General features: G+C 38.5%; 1 protein-coding gene across 1 annotated transcript in view; it reads left to right on the top strand.

Moving 5' to 3' along the window:
* The first annotated feature begins 171 nt into the window (after positions 1-171).
* Positions 172-23,224, top strand: part of cilk1.L (ciliogenesis associated kinase 1 L homeolog) — a 32,945-nt gene continuing 9,892 nt past the window's right edge. Inside the window, exons 1-12 of the mRNA XM_018263457.2 lie at positions 172-310; positions 5,726-5,988; positions 6,424-6,478; positions 7,387-7,508; positions 8,458-8,537; positions 9,739-9,871; positions 10,624-10,795; positions 11,704-11,871; positions 12,957-13,256; positions 15,072-15,259; positions 16,477-16,622; positions 20,731-20,862. Coding sequence (XP_018118946.1) covers positions 5,888-5,988; positions 6,424-6,478; positions 7,387-7,508; positions 8,458-8,537; positions 9,739-9,871; positions 10,624-10,795; positions 11,704-11,871; positions 12,957-13,256; positions 15,072-15,259; positions 16,477-16,622; positions 20,731-20,862 — 1,597 coding nt within the window. The 5' untranslated portion in view covers positions 172-310; positions 5,726-5,887. The remainder of the gene's footprint in view (positions 311-5,725; positions 5,989-6,423; positions 6,479-7,386; positions 7,509-8,457; positions 8,538-9,738; positions 9,872-10,623; positions 10,796-11,703; positions 11,872-12,956; positions 13,257-15,071; positions 15,260-16,476; positions 16,623-20,730; positions 20,863-23,224) is intronic.

The raw sequence follows: 23,224 nt of genomic DNA on the forward strand, positions 1-23,224 counted from the left end.
CCAGAGAGATTGAACAACAGGAAGGAAAGTGAAACACCGGAACAAGAGAGACTGACACAGAAGGAAAACTCATTTGCTACAGATACAAGAGATGAGCTCAGCTAACAAGACTCCAGGCAGCTGAGAGAGATGGTGGCATTGACGTCTCCTGGCTGGATCAGGTGGCCATTAAAAAGAGTCAAACAGATGCACCGCACACATTGATTGCTCCATCACTTCCTTTCCATATCCCTCAATTATAAAACCTGAGTTTTGTTCGGCTGAACCCCAGTGAGAGTTTTCCCTGGATCATATCATTCGTGGCTCGCATGTAAGTCTGCACAACGTGAATGGGTTTGTGTAGAGACTGCTTTAGCCTCTAAGCATTTTGTAAGGGTAAGACTGCCCACTAGGCATCTAATGTTCTAGCCTGACTAATGGCAAATTGCAGTGGTGGGAGAGATAGTGACTGGTTGTGCTAAAAATATTTTCCATGTTTGTAGCAAAGGTAAACACTTTTTTTCTTTTGCTTTACGTCTGAACAGTTACACGTCAGTAGTTTACCCTATGTTATTGGACCTAGGTTTGGGCATTAGAGGTCTGGTTTATAGGGACACAAACACATCACACCTTATAAAATTTTTTTGTTGGAAATCCTTTGTTTTTTAAAGGTGTATAAAATATGATTTTTCTAAAGTGATTTATTTTCCATTGTCTGTGTGCTTCGGTTTAACCTTTTGATGAATTATTATGTTTTAAATACCTAAAATTTGTGCAAGGTGAGTTTTGCAAACAACGTAATGTGAGAACATCTCCATAGCTTTAAAAAAAAATTGTCAGTTTTGCATTTAAACTGTGAAGTTAGGGTCATACCCTATAGAAAAGTTGCCTTGCACAAAATGCTGCAGTTTTGCTGTGCCTCTGTGCTACCACTATGAAGACCTCTGACTAACCAATTAGTGAAAATCCTTTGAATTTGTGGTGTCTTCCACCATTAGACTTCCCTTAAATCTGAAATTTGCTTGTTTATTAAGATCATTTTTTGGGAGGCCAGACATGCTATGCTAAATCAGGCTGATCAATTGTTTGGTCCCTGGCCAATGATCGGCTCATAATGCATGCCTTTGTTTACAGCTTTGCAGTAATTTGTGTAGTTGGCAAGTTTACGCTACTTTGTTGGTTTTGGTAATCCCTTTTTATTGATTGTATATATTGTAAATGAAATTGTTGCTTAGCGAGAGTGTGCATAACAAACAGATTTGAATCAGGGAAACGTTGCCACACAAAGAGACTGTAAAATACAAATGAACCATTAACATGAAGGCTGATGACATGCCAGGACATTAAAGGAATTGGTCAATGTAAAAAAAAAAACTGGGTACATAATCGCCGGTGCAAAATAAATCATGTTTCTAATATAGTCAGTTTGCCAAAAATGTAATGTATAAAGGCTGGAGTGACTGGTTGTTTAACATAATAGAACAGAACACTACTTTGCAGCTCTCTTGGTTTCCACTGATTGGTTACCAGGCAGTAACCAATCAGTGACTTGAGGGGGGCACATGGGTCATAACTGCGCAGATTGTTTACACCTTATTTAAAATGCTAATAGGCACCAGAAATGTGTCACTGTATGTACATCTTAGAGTGGTCCTGATGGGTTTCCCTGCTCTGTTCTGACCTATGCTCCCTGTGTGCCATACTTTGCCTGCTCTATGCTCACTCTATGTGCCATACTCTGCCTATCCTATGCTCCCTGTGTGTGCTATACTCTACATGCTCCCTGAGTGTGCCATAATCTGCCTGCCCTATTCTCCATGTGTGTGCCATGCTCTGCCTGTCCTATGCTCCCTGGGTGTGCGCCATGCTCTGCTTGCCCCATGCTCCCTGGGTGTGCCATAATCTGCCTGCCCTATTCTCCTTGGGTGTGTCATACTCTGCCTTCCCTATACTCCCTGTTTGTGCCCTGCTTTGCCTGTGAAACATAACACAGTATTTGTTCTGGAGGGACTGTGTTATCCACAGGGGAGGAGGAGGTATATGGATTTAATGGTATGTCTTAATATGACAACTTCTTTCACATATGAGTGATATCCGTGCAGTGAGCACCAACCATTTTGGTTTTTTTGGTGTGCTATTAATGTGGACATGGTTTTGTAGTAACGTGGGTGTGGTCTAAAACAGGGAGTGAGTGGCTAACACTGGCTTCCATTATCAGCCCTCCACTATGTAGACTAGAAAAATTCCGGCCCTCGGTAGCACAGAAGTTGGACAGCACTGCTTTAACATATACTGCATACAGGACCGATTCACAATTAAATCAGATTCCATTACATTGCAGCTCAGAAACCAGCACAATTTGCATCAGAATGGAATATACAGTTAAGCCCATAAATATTTGGACAGAGACAACTTTTTTTTTCTAATTTTGGTTCTGTGCATTACCACAATGAATTTAAAATGAAACAACTCAGATACAGTTGACCTGCAGACTTTCAGCTTTAATTCAGTGGGTTGAACAAAAAGATTGCATAAAAATGTGAGGAACTAAAGCCTGTTTTTAACACAATCACTTCATTTCAGGGGCTCAAAAGTAATTGGACAAATTAAAAAACTGAAAATAAAATGTTAATTTCTAATACTTGGTTGAAACCCCTTTGCTGGCAATGACAGCCTGAAGTCTTGAATTCATGGACATCACCATATTCTGGGTTTCCTGCTTTTTAATGATCTGCCAGGCCTTGACTGCACTTCTCCATACTATTTTCGATTTCTATTACCTTTCTATTCTTGATGCTTAGGAGTGTCTTGCACCTTGCAGTGCACCCTCTGTATTTACTTTCATGCAGTCTTCTCTTTATGGTAGACTTGGATATCGATATGCCTACCTCCTGGAGAGTGTTGTTCACTTGTTTGGCTGTTGTGAAGGGTTTTCTCTTCACCATGGAAAAGATTCTGCAATCATCCACCACTGTTGTCTTCCGTGGACGTCCAGGTCTTTTTGCGTTGCTGAGTTCACCAGTGCTTTCTTTCTTTCTCAGGACGTACCTAACTGTAGATTTGTCCACTCCTAATATTGTAGCAATTTTCTCAGATGGGTTTTTGCAGCTTAAGGATGGCTTGTTTCACCTGCATGGAGAGCTCCTTTGCTGCATGTTATCTGTTCACAGCGAAACCTTCCACATACAAGCACCCCCCCCCAAATCAACTCCAGAGCTTTTATCTGCTTCATTTATAATGACAAAACAAAGGAATTGCCCACACCTGCCCATCAAATAGCCTTTGAGTCAATTGTCCAATTACTTTTGAGCCCCTGAAATGAAGCGATTGTGTTAAAAAAAAAAAAAAGGCTTTAGTTCCTCACATTTTTAAGCAATCTATTTGATCAACCCACTGAATTAAAGCTGAAAGTCTGCAGTTCAACTGCATCTGAGTTGTTTCAGTCCAAATATTTATGGGCCTAACTGTATGTCAAAATGAGTAACAACCGATAAACTTAACTAAACTTAGCTTCTCAACAGCTGCTCAAAGCAGACTTCACGTGTATGTGTCACTGACATTCCTAAGAAAATGCAAGATGATGACATCCTGTGACAACTTTGTAGGCCTGTATCATTACTGTTTTAATGATGCTGAAACTTTAGGCTGGTGCATTGAGCTCCGTATATAAAATATGGCACTTCTAGCCATATTTGTTTTAAAGGTTTAGATTTTTTTTAAATTACTGAACAGCATATGTGTGATCACATGGCCAGCCTATTTTATTTCTTGTTCTTAATGACTATAAATAAATATAAGGGATAGACTGAATCCATTATTTTGATTCAGGCGAATCCCTGAATCCTTTGAAAGATTTGGACGTATACCGAACCGAATCTGAATCATAATTTACATCTGCAAATTAGGTCCGGCAAAGGAAACCGTTTTTTTTTGTGAGTAAAAATCATGTGATTTCCCTTCACACTAAATTAGGATTCGGATTTGGTTCAGCCAGGCACAAGGTTTTGGCTGAATCCACATCCTGCTGGAAAAGGCCGAACCGAATCATGGATTCGGTGCATCCCTAATGAATAAATAAGTGCAACCCACCATGTTTTTGCACTTTGCACCCAGGTCTCTACTGCTTTCGGCAGCACTGTATTCATGAGGGGCAGGTATAGGCATGTAGACAGTCCCCCTCCCATCTTTCAAGTTATTTGTCTCGTGTGATAAAAACTCCATCACACATTTTTTACACAAACATACATAATTCCTTAAGGTGGCTATAGATGATACAATTACAATCTTTCCTGGAAAGACCATTTGTTTTAATACACACATGTAGAGCTGAATCATCAGATAAACAGGTAAAAACAATAGAATTCTACCTGTATCTGACGATTCAGCACTAACAATGGCAGATGTTCGGGTACCTTCAAAGGCTCCTGATCTGCGTACCAAGTCTTCTGCTGATATTGGTCTGCTCGTCTCCTACCATACACACCGAATATCGTATGAAAATCGTTTTGTACAATATTATCAGTGCATTTATGGGCCCCTTTAAACTGGGAAGGAACCTTGATAGTCTACCTCTTACTTGGAGGGACTATTTCCCCAACCCCAAAAGGCTGGCAAGATCATTCAACCCTTCCCTCAGCTTGTTTAATATTTGACGAAATCCCTCTGTTTTCCATGGTGAGTGTTAAACAAAGAGGAAGATTTATCGTTGCCTAATAACACTGACCATATTGTTTGTTTGTTTGAGATGTGTTAAGAAAGCACAGCAACAACATACAGATTGCTTGCAGTTACTGCCCTGGCTCAGCTGAGACAATGCGAACGGTTGCATTGTGGTTATTAAAAGTACATAAATATGTGAAATCTTAACTCCAAACTAATGTAACAAGAAGTAGAACACTGTTTAAAAAAAAAAAGCAGTAATAACAGTATATCTTAAAGAGGTAGTATACCCCCTTTTTCATCATGGGTTAAATCAGTAGGGATTGCGTTGAACATAATTTGTCTATTATTTTTATTCAGACAAAAAAAGTTTTTAGTTGTTGTGAATACAGGACAGTTGCAGCAACTCAATTTTTCCAACTTTATGCTTCTTGCAAGATAGTGATGTGCAGGGTTGAGAAGAACCCAAACCCACTTGCCTTTGCCCCTCTATTTATAGACCTGCCCTGTCGGTGACATCACAAAAGGGATGGGCATGCGCCATTTATACCGGAAACGGGACGCTGTCCACGACCTGCTAAAGGTGTACCAAGCTTTTTGATACCGAACTTCAATGATGAGTAATGAAACAAAAAATCCCATTCTTAGCAACTTTCAAATGTACACTGAAAATGTTCAAAGGTTTTTAAGTTATTACTGCTGTTGAAAGTGGTATCTGTCTCGTTCTTTAAAATCTCTGCACTGCTAGTTCTGACTCTTGCAACATACCAGAAATTTACTTCCACTTCATTGTTTTAAATCAGAACCAGAGAACTAAAAAGGGATAAACAAATACTTATTTCAACTGCAACTATCCACTTAATTTAAACCACTGACTGGATATTTTTAATGAATGTATATTGGATAATTGCATTGAATTACATTTGATATTAAAGCAATTAATCCTGACTGACACTTGATATTTGTCAGTCAGGATACTGAAGGGATAAACACTTTCCACAGGCACTCATTATACAGTATTTATTTGTTTTTGTGTTATCTTTTTTTAATTTTTTTTTAATATTGCCTGAAATATTCATGTTTCCAGGTTGAGCCATTTTGGTGAGACTGTCTACAACACCATCCTCAGCTTTCCTGAACAATTGAAGTGTGTACCATACCATATACACCATATCCCAGGTGTTAAATGGGTTGACAGAAGGTCAGCCACACCTTCTTGAAATGGTCCACCATCTACAGCTTAGTCAACATGAATCGTTATACAACACTCAAACAACTTGGGGATGGAACGTATGGCTCTGTCATTCTTGGGAGAAGTGTGGAGTCAGGAGAGCTGGTGGCCATTAAAAAGTAAGTAATTTTTCCTACCGCACACCTGTAGTTCACCAGTCCGGCAATGGTGGTGCGTTCTTCCATTGACCCGGCAGGGTCCCCTAGCAACACAAACGTATAGAAACGGATCCGCACACACTCAAGTTTATGCAGTCGGGGAGTATCCCCTTTTATTTAGCCACCAAACATTCAACGTTTGGAGGGGGAACACCCTCCTGATTCCTGATGAAGGGGTTCAATGGCAGATACACTATGCATATGGATGTATTACCCTTTTCTTAAACATGAATTAAATGAATAGGACTAAATACAATAGACAGAAAAATCCCTATTCATTGCACTCATGAAGGGGGTCTACTATGCCTTTAGTATTGCATTTGGCATTTACTTTTGATATGATATTTATTCAGTTTATACTATCTTGTTGTTAATATGTGTTTTTGCTTATATTAGAATGAAAAGAAAATTCTACTCCTGGGATGAATGCATGAATCTTCGTGAAGTAAAGGTAAATTTTGTTCTTGAAAATTACATTTTTTTTCCCTTTCAAATATTAAATATGGGAATACTAGATGGCAGACATCACAAAAAACATGGGAATCTAGAAGCATTCTAAGCAGTTGGATCTATTTTAAACCTTTTCATAACATTCCTGATTGTAATATCTCCAGTCCGAATCCTTGGTCCAACAAATCATTTAAGCAAGGAAAATCCTAAAGTGTCTGTGAAGTTCTTAACCAAGAAGTAACTATCTGAAATTATAATTGTATAGTCTTTTCAGGCAATTTACTCCAAGTTTAAAAACTATTGATACTGTAAAGAAAACATCCTATGCTGCGCTTAATTTATAAAATACAGGTATAAGATCCGGAAACACATTATTCAGAAAATTTTGGCATGGCCTTCTCCTTTAGGCTCCATTTTAATCAAATAATTGAAATGTTTAAAAACATTTTTTTTTTCTCTGTAATAATAATACCAAACCCTGTTCTCAATCCTAAACAAGATATAATTAATCTTTATTTGAGCAAAAAAATCCTTTTTGGCTTTGTTTAAGGGTGAAGACACACAGAGCTACAAGTAGCAGCTACTTGTCACAGTTCCAAAACAGTGATTATTGGCTTTGCTAAGGGGGGGGGTTATTTACTAAAACTTTTGTTTTTCTCATACGTTTGTGTTTACTGTTCAGCCATAAAATGGAACCCTATTTGTTTCCAGCTACTGTAAAATACAACTCCTAAACCCCTTACAGTATTGGTGGTTGCTGCTATTGTTATTTGACTTTTCTTCTTTTAAAAAAACACAGTTATACTTGTTAATAGCTTAGTGCCAGCTTGAAAATTACTACAATGTAAACAAGCTATTTGTCCTATTTTCTTTTGCTTTATCTATCTGTATTTGTTATTTATTTTTTAGTCACTGAAGAAACTGAATCATGCAAATGTCATAAAGCTAAAGGAAGTCATAAGAGAAAATAACCACCTCTATTTTGTTTTTGAGTATATGAAGGAAAATCTCTACCAGCTAATGAAAGATCGGTAAGTGTGATTTCTGCGTTGTGGTATTTTCTAGTGCTACAGGCCATTAATCATACACTGCAGTCTTAATTTTGAGCCGATTAGTCAAGGCAGAATTTAACTATATGAAACTAGATAATATGTAATCATGTATAATCCGTTTCACTTTGTGTTAGTACCCTCTTTTCATTTCTCTAATTTAAATAATGTTTTAAGGTAGAGGGATGTAACCTTTGGGATTTTATTTTTTGGTAATTAACTTTTCTTTTACTGTATCACCTATTCTTGTATATCTATCACCCTTTTAGCATAAAATCATGTCTGCTTCTGAAAATAGAATATTACAGTCTTCATAAACAACCATTGGTAGCCTTAGGGTGTATCTTAATATCTTAACAATACTTTTTTTTTTATTGGTGTTTGCTATGCTACCCAGTCTTTTGGTATTTACAAAACATTAAGATCTGCTCATTTGGGTAGTCAAATGAATGGAATTTTATCCAGTTTCATGCATATCGGATGATGTCTGGCAATGTACATACTTACTAGACGATTGCTGCATCCACATAATTTTCCAGCAATCTACCTTGATAACTTTCCAAGCCATCAATCAGAAATTATCACAGAGACTGCTGTATTTATATATAATTTATGTGTGCGTTTGTGTTGTATTGCTTTTTGGGATTTTTACCTGAACGGATGCTCTAACAACTCATCCATTTGTAAGAGGCTTGAGGGACTTTTCAGGCCTGCTTTGATTGACCAATCTTTTGTTTTATTCAGAATTCTCCATGTTAAAAGCTTCATTTGCTGATGAGATGGGGTGTGCCGCCAAGCTGCATTCTAAATGCTACCTCTTTTTCTAATTTCTTTAAAAAGATTGCACTTACCTTTTCTTAAAACCTTCCAGATGTTTTCATGGTGCCTCCTGTAGATTGATAGTGGTTTAGCTTCTTTCTTTTCTCTACAGGAACAAATTATTTCCAGAATCCACTATCAGGAATATCATGTTCCAGATTCTTCAAGGGCTTGCATATATTCACAAATACGGTATGTTTGCCCCCTCAACTATTATTACTATAACTGTAAGGAAAAAAAAAAATAGTGACTTTCTAGATCTATTTCTTGTGGTTAGGTTCTTTTTTTTTATTTTCGTTTTGTAAAATGTTTTTAATTCAGTTTTTTTTTTAAATTCTATTTTATGTTAATACTACATATGTTTGCAAAGGAAACTGGTTTTCTAAAATCACGTTTAGAGTGAACAACAACGTGCTCTGATATTGACACTAAATATTGTTACATATCTATACATGTAAACAGAAATGTTGTCAGAATCACTGTACGCAAATATCATATGATACTGTAAACTGCTGTTGGTTTAAAAAAATAGAGAAAAAAAGGCTAAATAACTCAAAACACAAATAATAATAAATACGGCATGTTTGGCAATCATTTATGATTTTGGGCATCACCCATATAATTTAGTCCTGTACAAGATGATGTGATATATATACTAGGAAAGGATTGTGGATTGTTATGACACCCAACATGCACAAGATCTCCATAGACCTTTGTATGAAATCATTGTAAAACATGAATGGCACTGATAAACATCACAATACCAGAATACAGAACGAGCCAAATGATTTTCTCACACTTTCTAATTGTACCCTGAATTATGGAACTTCTAAAATAATTACAATAGCATAGTGTGTTGGAACTATAAAACACTTTATCTATAAATATACACTGTTTACAACAATCTGAGGCCTAAACCTCTTTGATCTATATGGTAAATACAGTCTAAAGGCAATACTATCCTTTAAAGCACCAGAGTATGATTTTAAGGTGTTCTCTAAGTCTTACACAAAGAATGATAGGTTCTCTAAATTTGGCTATGCATGTCAAGATTGGTTGGGTAGTTTGGCTAATTTTGACTATAATCCCAGCTGTCTGGACATGTATGTCATATTGGGGGCCGGTTTTGACATATAATGCGCAATTCTTTTGGAGCACATGATATGTTCTATAACATATAGAAACACTTAAGGTACTTGTGACGCATAAGTGGTTCTTAGTGAAGACTGACTGGGCTTATAACTCTCTCTTAGCATTGCAGGATGACAATGTTGTTTTTTGCTTGCATATTTGCACTACAAAACAAACAAGGTGCTTTTGATTTTTTTTTGGAGGGAGGGGTAATTCCTTATTGTTCCAGTGCTGTACTAAAACCTTTTTCTCTTTATTTCAGGGTTTTTCCACAGAGACTTAAAACCTGAAAACCTCCTTTGCATGGGACCAGAACTTGTGAAAATTGCAGATTTTGGATTAGCTCGAGAAACTAGATCAAGGCCACCGTACACTGATTATGTGTCAACCAGATGGTAAAATTACTTTTGATCTAAACTGAAAACTAGACAGCTATATATGTGTTCATTTAAACTATGACACACTGGGAATTTCCTGTCACTTTGGTGCCCATTAATTTTTAGTTGCTCATCCGATTACCTGAAATCAACCAATTTGTGTGCTTGGCTCTGCTTTTCAGTTTACAATTTTGGCTGACCAGTTTGTCTCAAACACAAAAGGATATACCAAAAACTCTGTAATTAAGTTAAAAAGCTAGTTTTTATTAACATAAAGGTAAAAGAATCTATCTGACAAGCATTAGTTATCCTCCTGGCACTTGAACAAGCCATTGCTAAAATAACAGGTTAAGCATATGATGTTTTCCATGTGTGTTTTTATATATTTTATATAAATTAGAGATTGAAAGAAAATTAAAATGGATTACAATTATTAGTACTTACTTTGAAATTATCTTTTATTTAGCAACATTATATTAATTGGATTAATCAAAGTGTGAAATTAGAGCTTGCCACAGTGAAATCCCACCACTATAGTCATTCCTATGGGTTTTTTTATATGTATATTTATCAGTAGGTGAAAGTTAGATTTCACCATTTGATAAATACTTCTTTAAAAATGACATAGGATTGACTAGAGAGTGGTGGAATTTTACTGAGGTGAGCTAGAATTTCACACTTAAATCTGCCCCATGGTGTATTCACATCTGTCCATGCACTTTTTCTAGTATAACAAGTTAAATAACATATGAATCTTTCTGCCCCTACAGGTATAGAGCTCCCGAGGTTCTCCTTAGATCCACCAATTATAACTCACCTATAGATATGTGGGCAGTTGGCTGTATTATGGCTGAAATTTACACACTCAGGCCGCTTTTTCCAGGCTCCAGTGAAGTTGATACCATTTTCAAAATCTGTCAAGTACTAGGAACTCCCAAGAAGGTATGATGTGTACTTATAAACTGATATTTTATCTTTGCGTCTCTGGCCAGCCTTACACAGAAAGCATTGAGTCCTACTTAAAAACTACAAGTTACGTATGGATTTTCTGTACATATGACAATTACTATTCTGCTGCTCTATCAACTATTTCTCTTGCTCTTATCTTATGTTACACACCATTTTCTAATGAAGCAATTACTTGATTAGATTGCTACTGGTCTGTAGATGGTATCAGGTCTGTCCTAGCTGCTTGAACATTGTTTCACTGCTACCCTTGAAGTTTTGTTTTGAATTAAGTTTGAGGTAACTTTAACTTGGCATAGCTAATCCAGCTTGTATAAGAGCTGACTGCAAGTAATTCTGACAATTGCAGTACAACAGCACCTGCAAAGGCAAAATGTGTATATTAAGAGGAACATTTATCAAAGTTCAAAATTTTAATTCATGCAGGTTTTTAAAAACTAAACTCCCATAAATTAGAAATTCAACCAGTCCAAATTCATTAATAAATCGAATCAACCAATCTAATTTTAAAACTCTGATTTATTGAAGGACCCGAAAACTCGAATTGAATTTGATTCAATTATACCTGCTAGTACCCTGCAGTCTTTAACACAATCTCACGTGTTACCAATTCTACCTTTGTTGTGAACTTCTTGCCATGCTACCCACAAAAGTTTGTCAGTAGTAGATCGTATTTAGAACACTCAATATGTTATTATCCTATTAATATTAAAACAAAAACAAGGGGCTATAAAAAATAATACTAAGCATAGGCACAGGGGCATAAATTTAGTTTTTTAAAATGTGTAATTTTATGGAAACTGATGCATGAGACATGGATAACATGGGATTATGACATATTCCATGGTATGTTGTTAAAATAAATTCATTAAATTCTTTTGTAGAGTGACTGGGTTGACGGCTTCCAGCTTGCTTCTGTAATGAATTTTCGATGGCCCCAGTGTGTACCCAGCAACCTAAAAACCTTGATGCCAAATGCTTCTGCAGAAGGGATCCAGGTCATGCGAGACATGCTCCAGTGGGATCCCAAGAAGAGGCCAAATGCAAGCCAAGTGAGCAATAGGTGCCTGTAGTGAAGTCTCCTGATCTTCTGGCTCTGTTTCAGAACTGTTAGGAGCCTCGACTCTTTTTCTGCAGCTTGTAAGCCAGATCTTTGATGTAACATTCTTAAACTTATTTATGCAGGAACAGCATATTCTTATCATGTTTTGACTGCCAAAAATATTACCCAGAAGACTGGCTCTTATTGTGGAACCAACAAACTGGAGATCATTTGTCCGTTGTAACCTTGATTGTGTATGCATTTAAGAATTGCTCTTCGAGTGCTGTTTTATTTTAAAGAAGATGCACATGTTTTTGCATCACTGTGTATTCCTCTAGACAGCTGTTGTGCTGCTGTTAGAATTGAATGCACCAGCTCCAAGTTTGCCAGGCCTTAATGCCTACCTCACAGTGCCCCTTCTTTAGTCACTGAATTCAGAGCCCATATTATTCCTTTAATCAGTGTTGAATGTGGGTGTGGAGAATGTTTCTGTATTATTGTTCCCCTTACACCGTCTCCCATAGACTACTGTTGGAGTAAGGGGCTGCTTCTAGTTGTTTCCCTTTTAATCAAATTGAAACCCCTCAAATCTCCCTGTATGGACTGTTATTTTTAAGAAAAACCAGCATTGAGTAACTATATAAATTGAAAGCTAACTGTAGAGTTTAATGGGCATAAAAAAAGACTATTCTAAAACTTTTATAGCCTTGTCTTTGAGTCTAACCCAGTGATCCCCAACCAGTGGCTCATGAGCAACATGTTGCTCACTAATCCCTTGGGTGTTGCTCCAAGTGGCCTTAAAGCAGGGGCTTATTTTTGAATTCCTGGCTTGGAAATACGTTTTGGTTGCATAACAACCAGGTTTATAGCCAAACAAAGTATCATGTAGGCTAACAATCCACATAGGACAACTGAATATCCAATCATATCCTTTATTTGGCACCCCCAGGATCCCTGGTCTAACCTAAACCGCTAGTTGCAAACTGGAATCCATGGAATGGAATGCCTTTAAATGTTTGGAATTTGTATGGTTTTTCTGCACTACTAAAAGGAAAAATGCTTGGTGTTTTTTCTTTTTTTCTTTATTGATTTCAGGCCCTCCGGTACTCTTACTTTCAAGTAGGACAACCGCTAGGAACATCGCCACGAATACATGAGTTGTCCAAACAGCAAAAAGAACTTCATGAAAAACAAATCTCTCTTCATATCAAACCTGTACCTCCTTCGCAGCCACCACCAAAGCATCGACTGCCATCACGAGCTTTCCAGCCAAGCCAGCCATATGCCAATCCTTTTAAACTAAGCCCATCCTGGACTGAGCCATCCACTCGTTCTCAAGAGAAGGACAAAGTGGGTCAACCACATCTGCCTGCATTAAGTGCTCGAGCACCACAGGTCAGAATACAATGATTTTGATCTTATGGCGGTGATTGCTACTAAATCCTGTTATATGTAAATGAAAATTTATAGTTGTCTAAAGTATGTGTTTGATAAGAACTGTAGAACTATCTATATATGGGGAACGCTCACTATTGGCTACATGTGATCTTAAACACATACCTATTCAGTTTGTATTACCAGATGACTTGGAAATTCAGGGACATGTCTAGAATGTCCAGCTACATGAGCTGCACTGCCATTTAACTACATGGGCTGATTTATTGCCTAAGGGATATAATAACCATCAGCCAGTCACCTGAAATATCTTGCCATGAAAATAACTGTGGGTAAGATGAACATTTTCCTTCCAAGGTAATTTTGCCTGATTGATGTGTTTTACCCACAGTGATTTAAATTGTTCTAGGTGGCATGATAATTCGAGTGATGTGTTGCTCGCTGGTAGCTCAAATTTTGTGGCAACAATAGTTAAAAACAGGCTAAACCAAACTGCACATAGACGAACAGAAGATCCATTTAATTTACAAAGTTAACATTCTGGTCTGAGGCTGAACTGAGAGGAACCTAAATTTTCCATCCCTGCCCCCCCCCCTTTTTTAAATATTCAAGGAATATAGGAAGGTGCAAAGGTAATTTGTAGCTGAGGGTGTTGTAGACTTCCTCTGGGCAACAAAGCACTCTGTTTGCCATCAACCTAATATTACCTAAGAGAGGGGAGCAATATTTAGCATAACATGCCACCATTTCTTTCCACAATGTTCAGAGACCATATAAGTATTCTACAATTTATTTGGGAAATGATCCTTCTACACATACTGTACACAGCACTGCCTGAACTACAGCTCTGATTATTACTGGACTTTAAAGATGCTCTGTGTCAGTAGTGACAAACACATTTATGCTGGAATGAAACTGTGAGAGCAGGTTAAATCTACTAGCATTTGGGGTAAGTGTATGGTTAAGGAACTTGCAGATAAATTGGTATACACATCAACTGAAAGAAAAAATGTGACTATTTGTGAAACAAATTTTCACCACAGTTTATTGGAATTTTTTTTATAATAGCGACATTTTCTATTTAAGCATATTTACATCACACCATTCTTTGTCCGTTTTCAATCATTTATTCTCTGAGAGTGTTTGCTAAATATTCGTGTTATTCTAATATTTTATGAATTTATTACAAATTTGTAACATCATGCCTAAATACATATATCAATTTATAAAACGATAATGTGTCTCTATGCAGAAAAAACAATCACACGCATTTTATCTAGAAGATTCACTGTTTGCTACAGTAACACATTTAAATCATCGCTTATGGGCACAGAATAACAGTTTTCAATGCTATATCTGCTGGCAAATTTGTCTGTTTGTAATCTAGTAATCTATGAAAACATTAAGAGGTCTGAATATTTTTGTAGGGCCTCATTTTCTGTTGCAAAAACATTTGCAAATGTCAATCAGAATGTTCTATCAAGATTCAGAGATTCCCTTTACTGTAGTGATATGCAGATTGTAAACATTTTGAACTGTGTAAACCCTAACATGCCCTTGTCTTGATATCTAGTATATACCCTCACCAAAGAGGCCGGGCATCTATGGACGCGGGTATATAAATTAATCTAGCAGCTGGTGGTTGCACACTGCAGGGGGCTGGAGTGGATCACTACATAACTGGTACACATGGTGCTTGACTTACAATGCACCCAGAATTTAAATGATTGGCCTGCAACCCACTGGCCCACGCACCACTATTCTGCAGCATCAATTCTCCCACGACAAAAATTGTTAACTTTTATGTCATTCCAGAAAGAAGCTTCTGATACAGATTGTGCCAATGGGGAGCTGAATATGAAGACCAGGAGGAGATGGGGACATGTCACTAAAACAATGAAGGGATCTGATGAATGGGATGACTTTGATGATGATGTCCATTTTCCACATTCTAGAACTGGGATTAAACAGAATGAGAAAAAAAGTGAGGATACAATCCACAGGTAATGTAATTTATTGGTGCAATGAATTCCTCCACTAAGAATTAAATTGGAAAGGGTATACCTTACACTCGGGGCTTTTGTACCAATTCAAAGTGATGCAGCTATTAGACAGTGAAGATATGCCAATGGTAAATGATCAGGCATGTGCAGGATGCACTTTTCTTTGCATATCGCTTGCCTTCTGGTACATATAGGACCATCGGGGCTACTGTCCTCTTGCTTTTTATATGTGAACACTGTATGGGTCGGTTACATATCCCCTGGGCAGGGGTACAAGAGCACTAAGGGGCACAAGAGTGTGACCCTTAAGGCTCATTTATACAGTACTTCTGCCCCGGGGGGAGATTGCCATGCACCTTGCACCAGATGAAATAAAAATCCAGCCGAGTTATGAAAGGGTGCAGGCCAGCCCTGTACTGACCACCACTCTGAAACACAGCACAGAGAAATTTTGCAAGGCAAGTGTAAACAGTGCAACTTTAAACTACAATCGCTTTGTTAATATTTTATATAAGGGGCAATGTATGACCACCATAGTCTATATGCATAGTCTTTATGCTAGCTTGTAGTAAACGCTAGCTGTAATATTTTGAGAATAACTTCTGAAAAGGGCCTTGTTTGTAAGCAGTTTTTATTTTTCATTTATTTTTAATTTTACTTGTTAAAATTAAGTTACTAGAAGTGTTAAAGGAAAACTATAGGTCAAAAAATGTAGGTCTCTAAAAATATATCACATAAAACAGCTCATAAATAAATCACTGCTTCATGTAAATAAACCATTTTCATAATAATATACTTTTTTAGTAGTATGTCCCATTGGGTAATCATATATAGAAAACTTCCATTTTAAAAAAATAAGGGCCTCCCCCTGGTATCGTAGGATTAATGGTGCACACAAACAAACCGTACATGGTAGGTCACATGAGCCAATTAAGTTCTGTCTTTTGCTTCCACACTTCTCCCTGTTACAGTTAGCTGGTCAGGTTATCTCTGAGGCAGCACAGAGATAATCATGAAATGGTGGTTAAAAGCAAGAGATGTAGGCAATATTTACTTAAATATATAAATATATATATATATATATATATATATATATACACACACCAGCTTGGTGAGTGTTTAATAAGCCACTTAGTTTCATATAAACTGTTGCTTTACTATTCATTTTGGGGTTTAGTTTTTCTTTAATAAAAACTTTTTTTTTTTTTTTTTAACAGCCTTGAGAGTATAATGGATTTAAAGAATGCAGACAGTAATACTGCTGGGTCAGTACACAACTCGTTCTCTCAGCAGGACTCTGCACCTTCCAGAAGAACCTCAGCAGCAAAACAGCATTACTTGAAGCATTCCCGCTATTTGCCTGGTAAGAATTATCTTCTTCACCATGCTATATACAATAGCTCTAAGTTAAATACATTTATAGAATAAAACAGCCTTATTCTAAATGTGGCACCACTAATTAAAATGTATATGTAGAGACACTGTATAACCATCTTTTCATTTTTTGTGAAAGAAGGAGAACCAGGGGCACAACGCAAAACATAGAGCAGTGCTCTTGAAAAATGCAAAATGCATTTATGTTTAACAAGATCCAAATAAATGGATATGATCTAAATGACTTTTCTTTTTCTTAGTAATGGTTTTTACTCTTACTACTCCCCTTCCTATTCCTGGAAACAGATTTATTTATTTCTTGACTTTCCAACAGTTGCTTATATTCACCGAGGAAGTCGGAAGCAAAGTTGAAATGGCCCTGTCACTTCTGTCACACTGAACAGGAAAGGGATCGTAATAGAACATTCCAGATAGATAAGTTAATATAAAAAACAAAGTGACCCTTAAAATTAAAGCAGTATGGTTTTTTTAGACCTGGATGAAATGGTACAGTCCCTTGTGCAGAAAGGAATGGTCAATTCAATCTTTTTTTTTTTTGCTTTCAATAAGGGTTAATTATATTTTAGTTTGGATCAAGCACAAGCTACTGTTTTATCTTTTTTTTTTTTTTGGTTCAAGTGAGATTTATTGAGAAAAAAAAAACAGGATAATTGTACAAACAATATCACAGCTCAGTGCACATAAAAAGGAACATGACCCAATACGCAGATTGGGTTTAGACATCCTGCAAGCACAGAATTTTGACCAAATAGATAAATACATGACAATCATAAGCGTTGTATCTCAACTTACAGAAAAAATAAGAGTTTTCGCTAGTAAATGGATCTTCTGAACACTGTAAACTCACATCGTTATTGACAGCAATGACATAAACAAATAGCAGTTCCCTGAAACGAACTGCATCCTATGATTTGACCTTAAGGCTGTTCGCATCTGAAAAAGTTGTGCGCTACCTTGTAGCGTAGGATTAGTGGGCTGTAACTTAATCAAGCGTTAGGTAATTACTACCGACTCCCTAGGCTTATTCAAATATGCTCCAGGATCCATAGCTGCCAAATAGCGGTGTTAGCCTTAGTAGAACCCTTTCTCTTGGCAATCAGATCCTCCACTTTTTGTAAGTCCTGAACCGACTTCAACCACATCTGATAGGAATGAGGGTCTGGGGCTTTCCAGTGTTGGGCTATGATTTTACGTGCTAAGAAGAGTAATTTGTGAACCATAGTGTGGGCTGGGCTCGTTAGAGGAGTTGGTGGGTCCATACCTAGTAAATACCACTTGGGATCCAACGGTATCTCAAACCCTAGCATCCCAGTGATGCGGCTCTGTAACGCTACCCAAAAGGGAACAATTTCCGAGCAGGCCCAGAAAGTATGTAAAATTGTGACTTCAGCCTCACCACATCTCAAGCAAGCTGGCGAGATCTCTGGATTAATTTTATGTAGTACTGTTCTGGAGTAATAGGCCCTATGCACAAAGTACAGTTGTAATATCCTATACTTATAAATAGGAGAAATCCGAAGAGGTGTATGGAGTACCTGTACCCATTGCTCATCAGTAAATGGTGAGAGATCTGCCTCCCAACGGTCTCTCACTTTTAGGGAGGTTTGCGGTCAATTCAATCTTAAATCCGCAACTTTTGTCATTTGCACATTATTCATTCTTCTGGGTCATCTATACTAAAGGCTAGAATAGGGTTTACTGAAATTTATTTTAACCTTTTTTTAAAGGAGAAAAATAATATAACACCAACTACCCCCTTACTCTACATAGTCCCTGCTCCTGCCCACACAGGTGATCACTCCAGTAATTGCCCCATATCTTGTAATTGCCCCCCGTTAAAGAGTAAATGCAGCGGAGTTCATGGGCGCCATCTTCTTCTCTTCGGTAATCTTCGGGTCTTCTTCCTTCCCTTCGGCTATTTCTGATACTTTCGGCGCATGCGCAGTTGTCCGGAACCAACTGCACATGTGTGGATATGATGCTTACTTTCTGAAGATTACAGAAGAGAAGAAGATGGCGCCCGTGAGCTCCACTGTGCTTACTCTGCAACAAGGCGTAATTACAGGATTAGGGGCAATTACTGTAGTTATCACCTGGGAGGGGGGACTATGTATGGTAGGGGGGTAGTCAGTTTTATTAAATGGGGGTTTGAATTCTCCTTTAAAGGGGTTGGTCACCTTGCAAACACTTTTTCAAGTTCATAGGGGTGATGGAGGTGCGCTGAAGATACACGGGGGAATCCTATAGGAACAAGAATAGACAAAGCCTCTATGGTGTATTATCCTTTGTATGCAAGGCTGCTGTTGAATGGCAGTTCTACTCACATTTAGAAAGAGATCGTATCGCAGAAAGTAAAAGTACGTCGGATCTGTTGCCGTCGTTCGTGTGCCTGTTAGGTTAAGAGTGCAGAATAGTGTAATACCTCACAGTACGTTTTGGAGATTTTGCCGATAATGCGCTTACCTGGTATTGCTGTAAGATTAGTGTGTAATTCAATGTCAGTGTGGATGCGGCTGGTAGCAGATCCCTTCAAGCCGGCTGCTTTAAAGTTGGTGCTCCTACGCTGACAGGAAAGGTTAGTTGAGTTGTTTTCCGGCTGTTCTCCAGAAATAGACTTTTTTCAGTTACATTTCCATTTTTAATTTACCGTTTTTCCAAAATCTAAGTTTAATTGCAAGGCCAAATGTGGTGTTTTTATGTTGCGTTTTTAAAAAAGCTTAGTCGGGTGTAAATATGCATAAATTGCACTACCACTGAAACTAATGGAAAACGCACAATGGCAATTCTCACAGGGCGCTTGCAAGCTGAAATCCGCCACAGGACACCAGTATTGGTGTTTTTTTAGCAGAAACGCCAATACGTCAAACTACCAAATCAGTAGACTATGGGATCTGCAAGTTTGAAACCACACTTTACGGAAATACGCAGCGTATTTTAAATATGGCATCCAAACTCTCGCAAGATAAAAGATGCATATACTTTTTTACGGCTGGTGACATAATTACGTTGTGTATTGACGATCATTCCTGCTCCATTTGGCATGTAAATAGTTTATCTATTGCTAAATAGCTTTTCTATTTCCAGCCAGCAGAATTATGGGGAACAAGAACGATGAGAAGTGCATGTTGGGAAAAGAAACCTATGTGCTGAAAAACACATGTTGATGGTTGCATTTGGTTTTAGTGGCGTATTTATGCAACGTAAAAACACAACGTAAAACCGACATGTCTGGCCTTGTCCTAAAGTTGAATTTTCCTGCCTCTGGTGTTTCAGTTTGGCAGCTCAGTAAATCAGGCGCAGATTCTGAACTGTTACAATTTTGCAACATTTAGTTGATACATTTCTCAGGAGCTTCTCTGGAATATCAGCAACTATTGTATCAATTCTTACAGCTGCTTTTCATGAAACCCAGAGATTCTGCTCAGCGGGGACAAAGATAAGAAATTTATCAACTAAAGGTTTTAATTTAAAACCGTTTAGAGAGTCGGCGACCCCCCCCATCCCAGAGCTGCTTTAGAAAGTTCAAAAATTACACACTACACTTCAATATTATAAAAAATGGTAACACATAGAAAAAAGAAGGTAATTGGAAAAAGTCTTTATTTCTATTGAACTGTCTGAAACCAACAGAACCAAAAAAAGTGTTGGATGGTGAACAGCCCCATTAAAGGAGCAGAGTATTCCCCTTTTTTATATAACATTATTGGGTTTATGTGCATCAGGCACCTAAACCCCGCTATTGTGCATGCGCATAGAATCAGATTCTGATTTGCATGCTTCTACTAGACAAAGGCAGAGCTGCCAACCCCATTGCACAACTCAGACTTACAAACAAATGTTCTTATCAGTCTTCACAGGAAGCTAACCCCTGTTTTGTTTTGGTTTTTTTTTTTTGCTTATTATGTTACACTGTCTAGTTTTTCAGTTTACTAGTAATGTGTTGTCCATACACATTTCTACATCATACCGACAGCGTGTGTGTTTTGTAGAAAAGAAAAATTCATTTACAAGGGCCCTGCTGAATTCCTGTCATTAAAATGGTTTCTGGTAACAAACAGCGTCTCTTTAATTTGCAGGACTCGCTATCAAGAACAGTGCAGGAAAATCCTCAAGCAAAGAGTCTACCAACTTTTCTAATCCCTGGTCAAATCCTCTCCAGCCGCTTAAGCCACTGGTCTTGGCATCTGAGACCAATAGCAGGCTTTCAGGTAACTTTTTTGTACACAATGAGAAAGTAAACATGACTATTTCATTGGCATTTTGGGAAGAGTATAATACAGTAGGAAATTACAGTAAGGGTACATTGGGACATTATAGATCAAGGTTACAACAGGAATAGGCAGTTCTCATTGACACTGCTACTAGTGCAAAACTAAAACTCCTTATGGAAGTGCCATCCTGAGTACTGTAGTCCTGCAACAAAATATATATATATATATATATATATATATATATATATATATATATATATATATGTTTATTTATTTATATATATATATATATATATATATGTTTATTTATTTATATATTATCTCAAGAGAGAGGTCCTAACAAGGACCGAAACGTTAGACATTGGTACAACACAATAAATAATTTAAGTTTTCTCTAAGTCTGCTTGGGGGACACAGGGACCATGGGGTATAGCTGGTACATCCAGGAGGGCAGGACACAACAGTAGAACAAAAAACTAGCCCCTCCCCTACTGGCTATACCCCCAGCAGGCGGAGCTTAATCCAGTTTTTGTTGTGTCCTCAGGAGGATAGGACATTGAAATCTACTCTGTTTATTATTTTTCCATTTCTGTCAGTTATTGACACTAGGGGATGCCCAGGACCTCTACACTGTGTTAGAGTAATCCCATAGGCATCCCCCAACGTGGGACCTGTCTCCGGGGTCCCTGGTTATCCAAGACCACCCAGTCTCATTCTAGTCTCCCTTCCCACAGGCGAAGACGGACTGGCCGGAAGACAGAGGAGAGCGCCAAGGGACACGGTAGGTATATTACCTGTGTTTCCCTTCTCTCCGCCATTATCCACCTCTCTGTCCTATTCTTTGACGAGAGCGCTCACTGAGGCATTGTGCTGCGCAGGCTGCCTTCCCGTGTCCTACTCTGACACAGCGTGCTTGTCACAGCTGTGCAAGGTACTTCTACCTGCAGCTACGCTGGAAAGTTAGGCAGCATTAAGTGTTGCGGCCACGGTAGACACAGACTTGAGGGAAGGAGCCTAACGCAGAGGCTGGATGCGTCGCTGGACGCCATTTCCCTCAAATCTCGCGCTATTAGGCGCGCTCCAAGTCACGGCCGCCATTTTGTTTTTTGCACCGAAGTTTATCACGGGCGCATATAAGAACCTCCTAAGTCGGAAACAGAGCCGTACGCTTAGCGGTCTGTTTTCCTTCAGTCAGGGGGCAAGTAATAGTGGCCCTGCGTTTTCACCTTTGCAGTAGAAACGCTGGGAAGTTTCAGCTCCAGATTTTTTGCCTCACAAGATACCTGTATTATATACCCTCAGCAGACACAGCTTAGGACAGTATTCTGCTCACTGCTACCATGTCAGAGGGACCTAGTGAGGGGCTCTTTTCCAGGGGGGCACCTACTGCCCAAGTGAGATACCTAGCCTGTGCCAGGTGCCGCAAACGTTTAACCTCTGGGCATAAAGACCCATTATGTGCCAAGTGCAAGCCAACTGAGGTTGCACCTGAACCCCCAGAACCTGCTCCCCCTCTGGTGGACCAGGTCTGTCAGGAGGAATCCCCAGCGACAAGCAGGGAGCCTCAAAGACCCTCCACGCCAGAGTGGGCATCACAATTGGCATCCGGAATACCAAGATTAGCACAATCCTTAGACAAGCTTCTCTCTCGCCTTGACAATCCTAAGGCAAAGGCATCTAAACGTAGAGCTCCTTCTCCATCTGATGAGGAGAGTATTTCTCCCCCTGGACATCTTTCACCACTCCTACCAGATTCCGGTGATGAGTTAGATCGCTCAGATGGCGAACTTTCATCTGATTCAGACAAAGAGGGTGATGGCTCACACAGACATTCTTCAGAATCGGTGGACACCTTAATTGCCTCAGTACTCGAGACTCTTCATCTAGAACCGGAAGTCTCAGCTGACACTACTAAGAGTTTGTTCAAACGTAACAACAAATCTTCACCTGTTTTCCCTTCTCACTCACAGCTTGACCAAATCATTCAACAAGAGTGGGATGTTCCAGAGAAGCGTTTTCAAACCAATCGCAAGTTCCAAAAACTCTATCCATTCCCAAAAGATCTTACAGAAAAGTGGTCAATGCCACCTTCAGTCGATCCACCAGTATCTCGGCTTTCCAGGAACACTGCTCTCCCTGTTCCCGATTCCTCTTCTTTCAGGGATTCAATGGATAAAAAACTAGAAAGTCTTCTAAGATCCGCATTCTCAGCCTCTGGAACCGCCTTACGTCCTGTTCTAGCTATGGCATGGGTGAGCAGAGCGGTGCAGTCCTGGTCGGAATCCCTTTTGACTGCAATTAGTGACGGGACTCCTCGTCATGAACTTTCTCAACTAGCTTCCCAGATCAAGGAAGCAAA

This window comes from Xenopus laevis, chromosome 5L, assembly GCF_017654675.1.
Source record: "Xenopus laevis strain J_2021 chromosome 5L, Xenopus_laevis_v10.1, whole genome shotgun sequence".
Classification (NCBI taxonomy): domain Eukaryota; kingdom Metazoa; phylum Chordata; class Amphibia; order Anura; family Pipidae; genus Xenopus; species Xenopus laevis.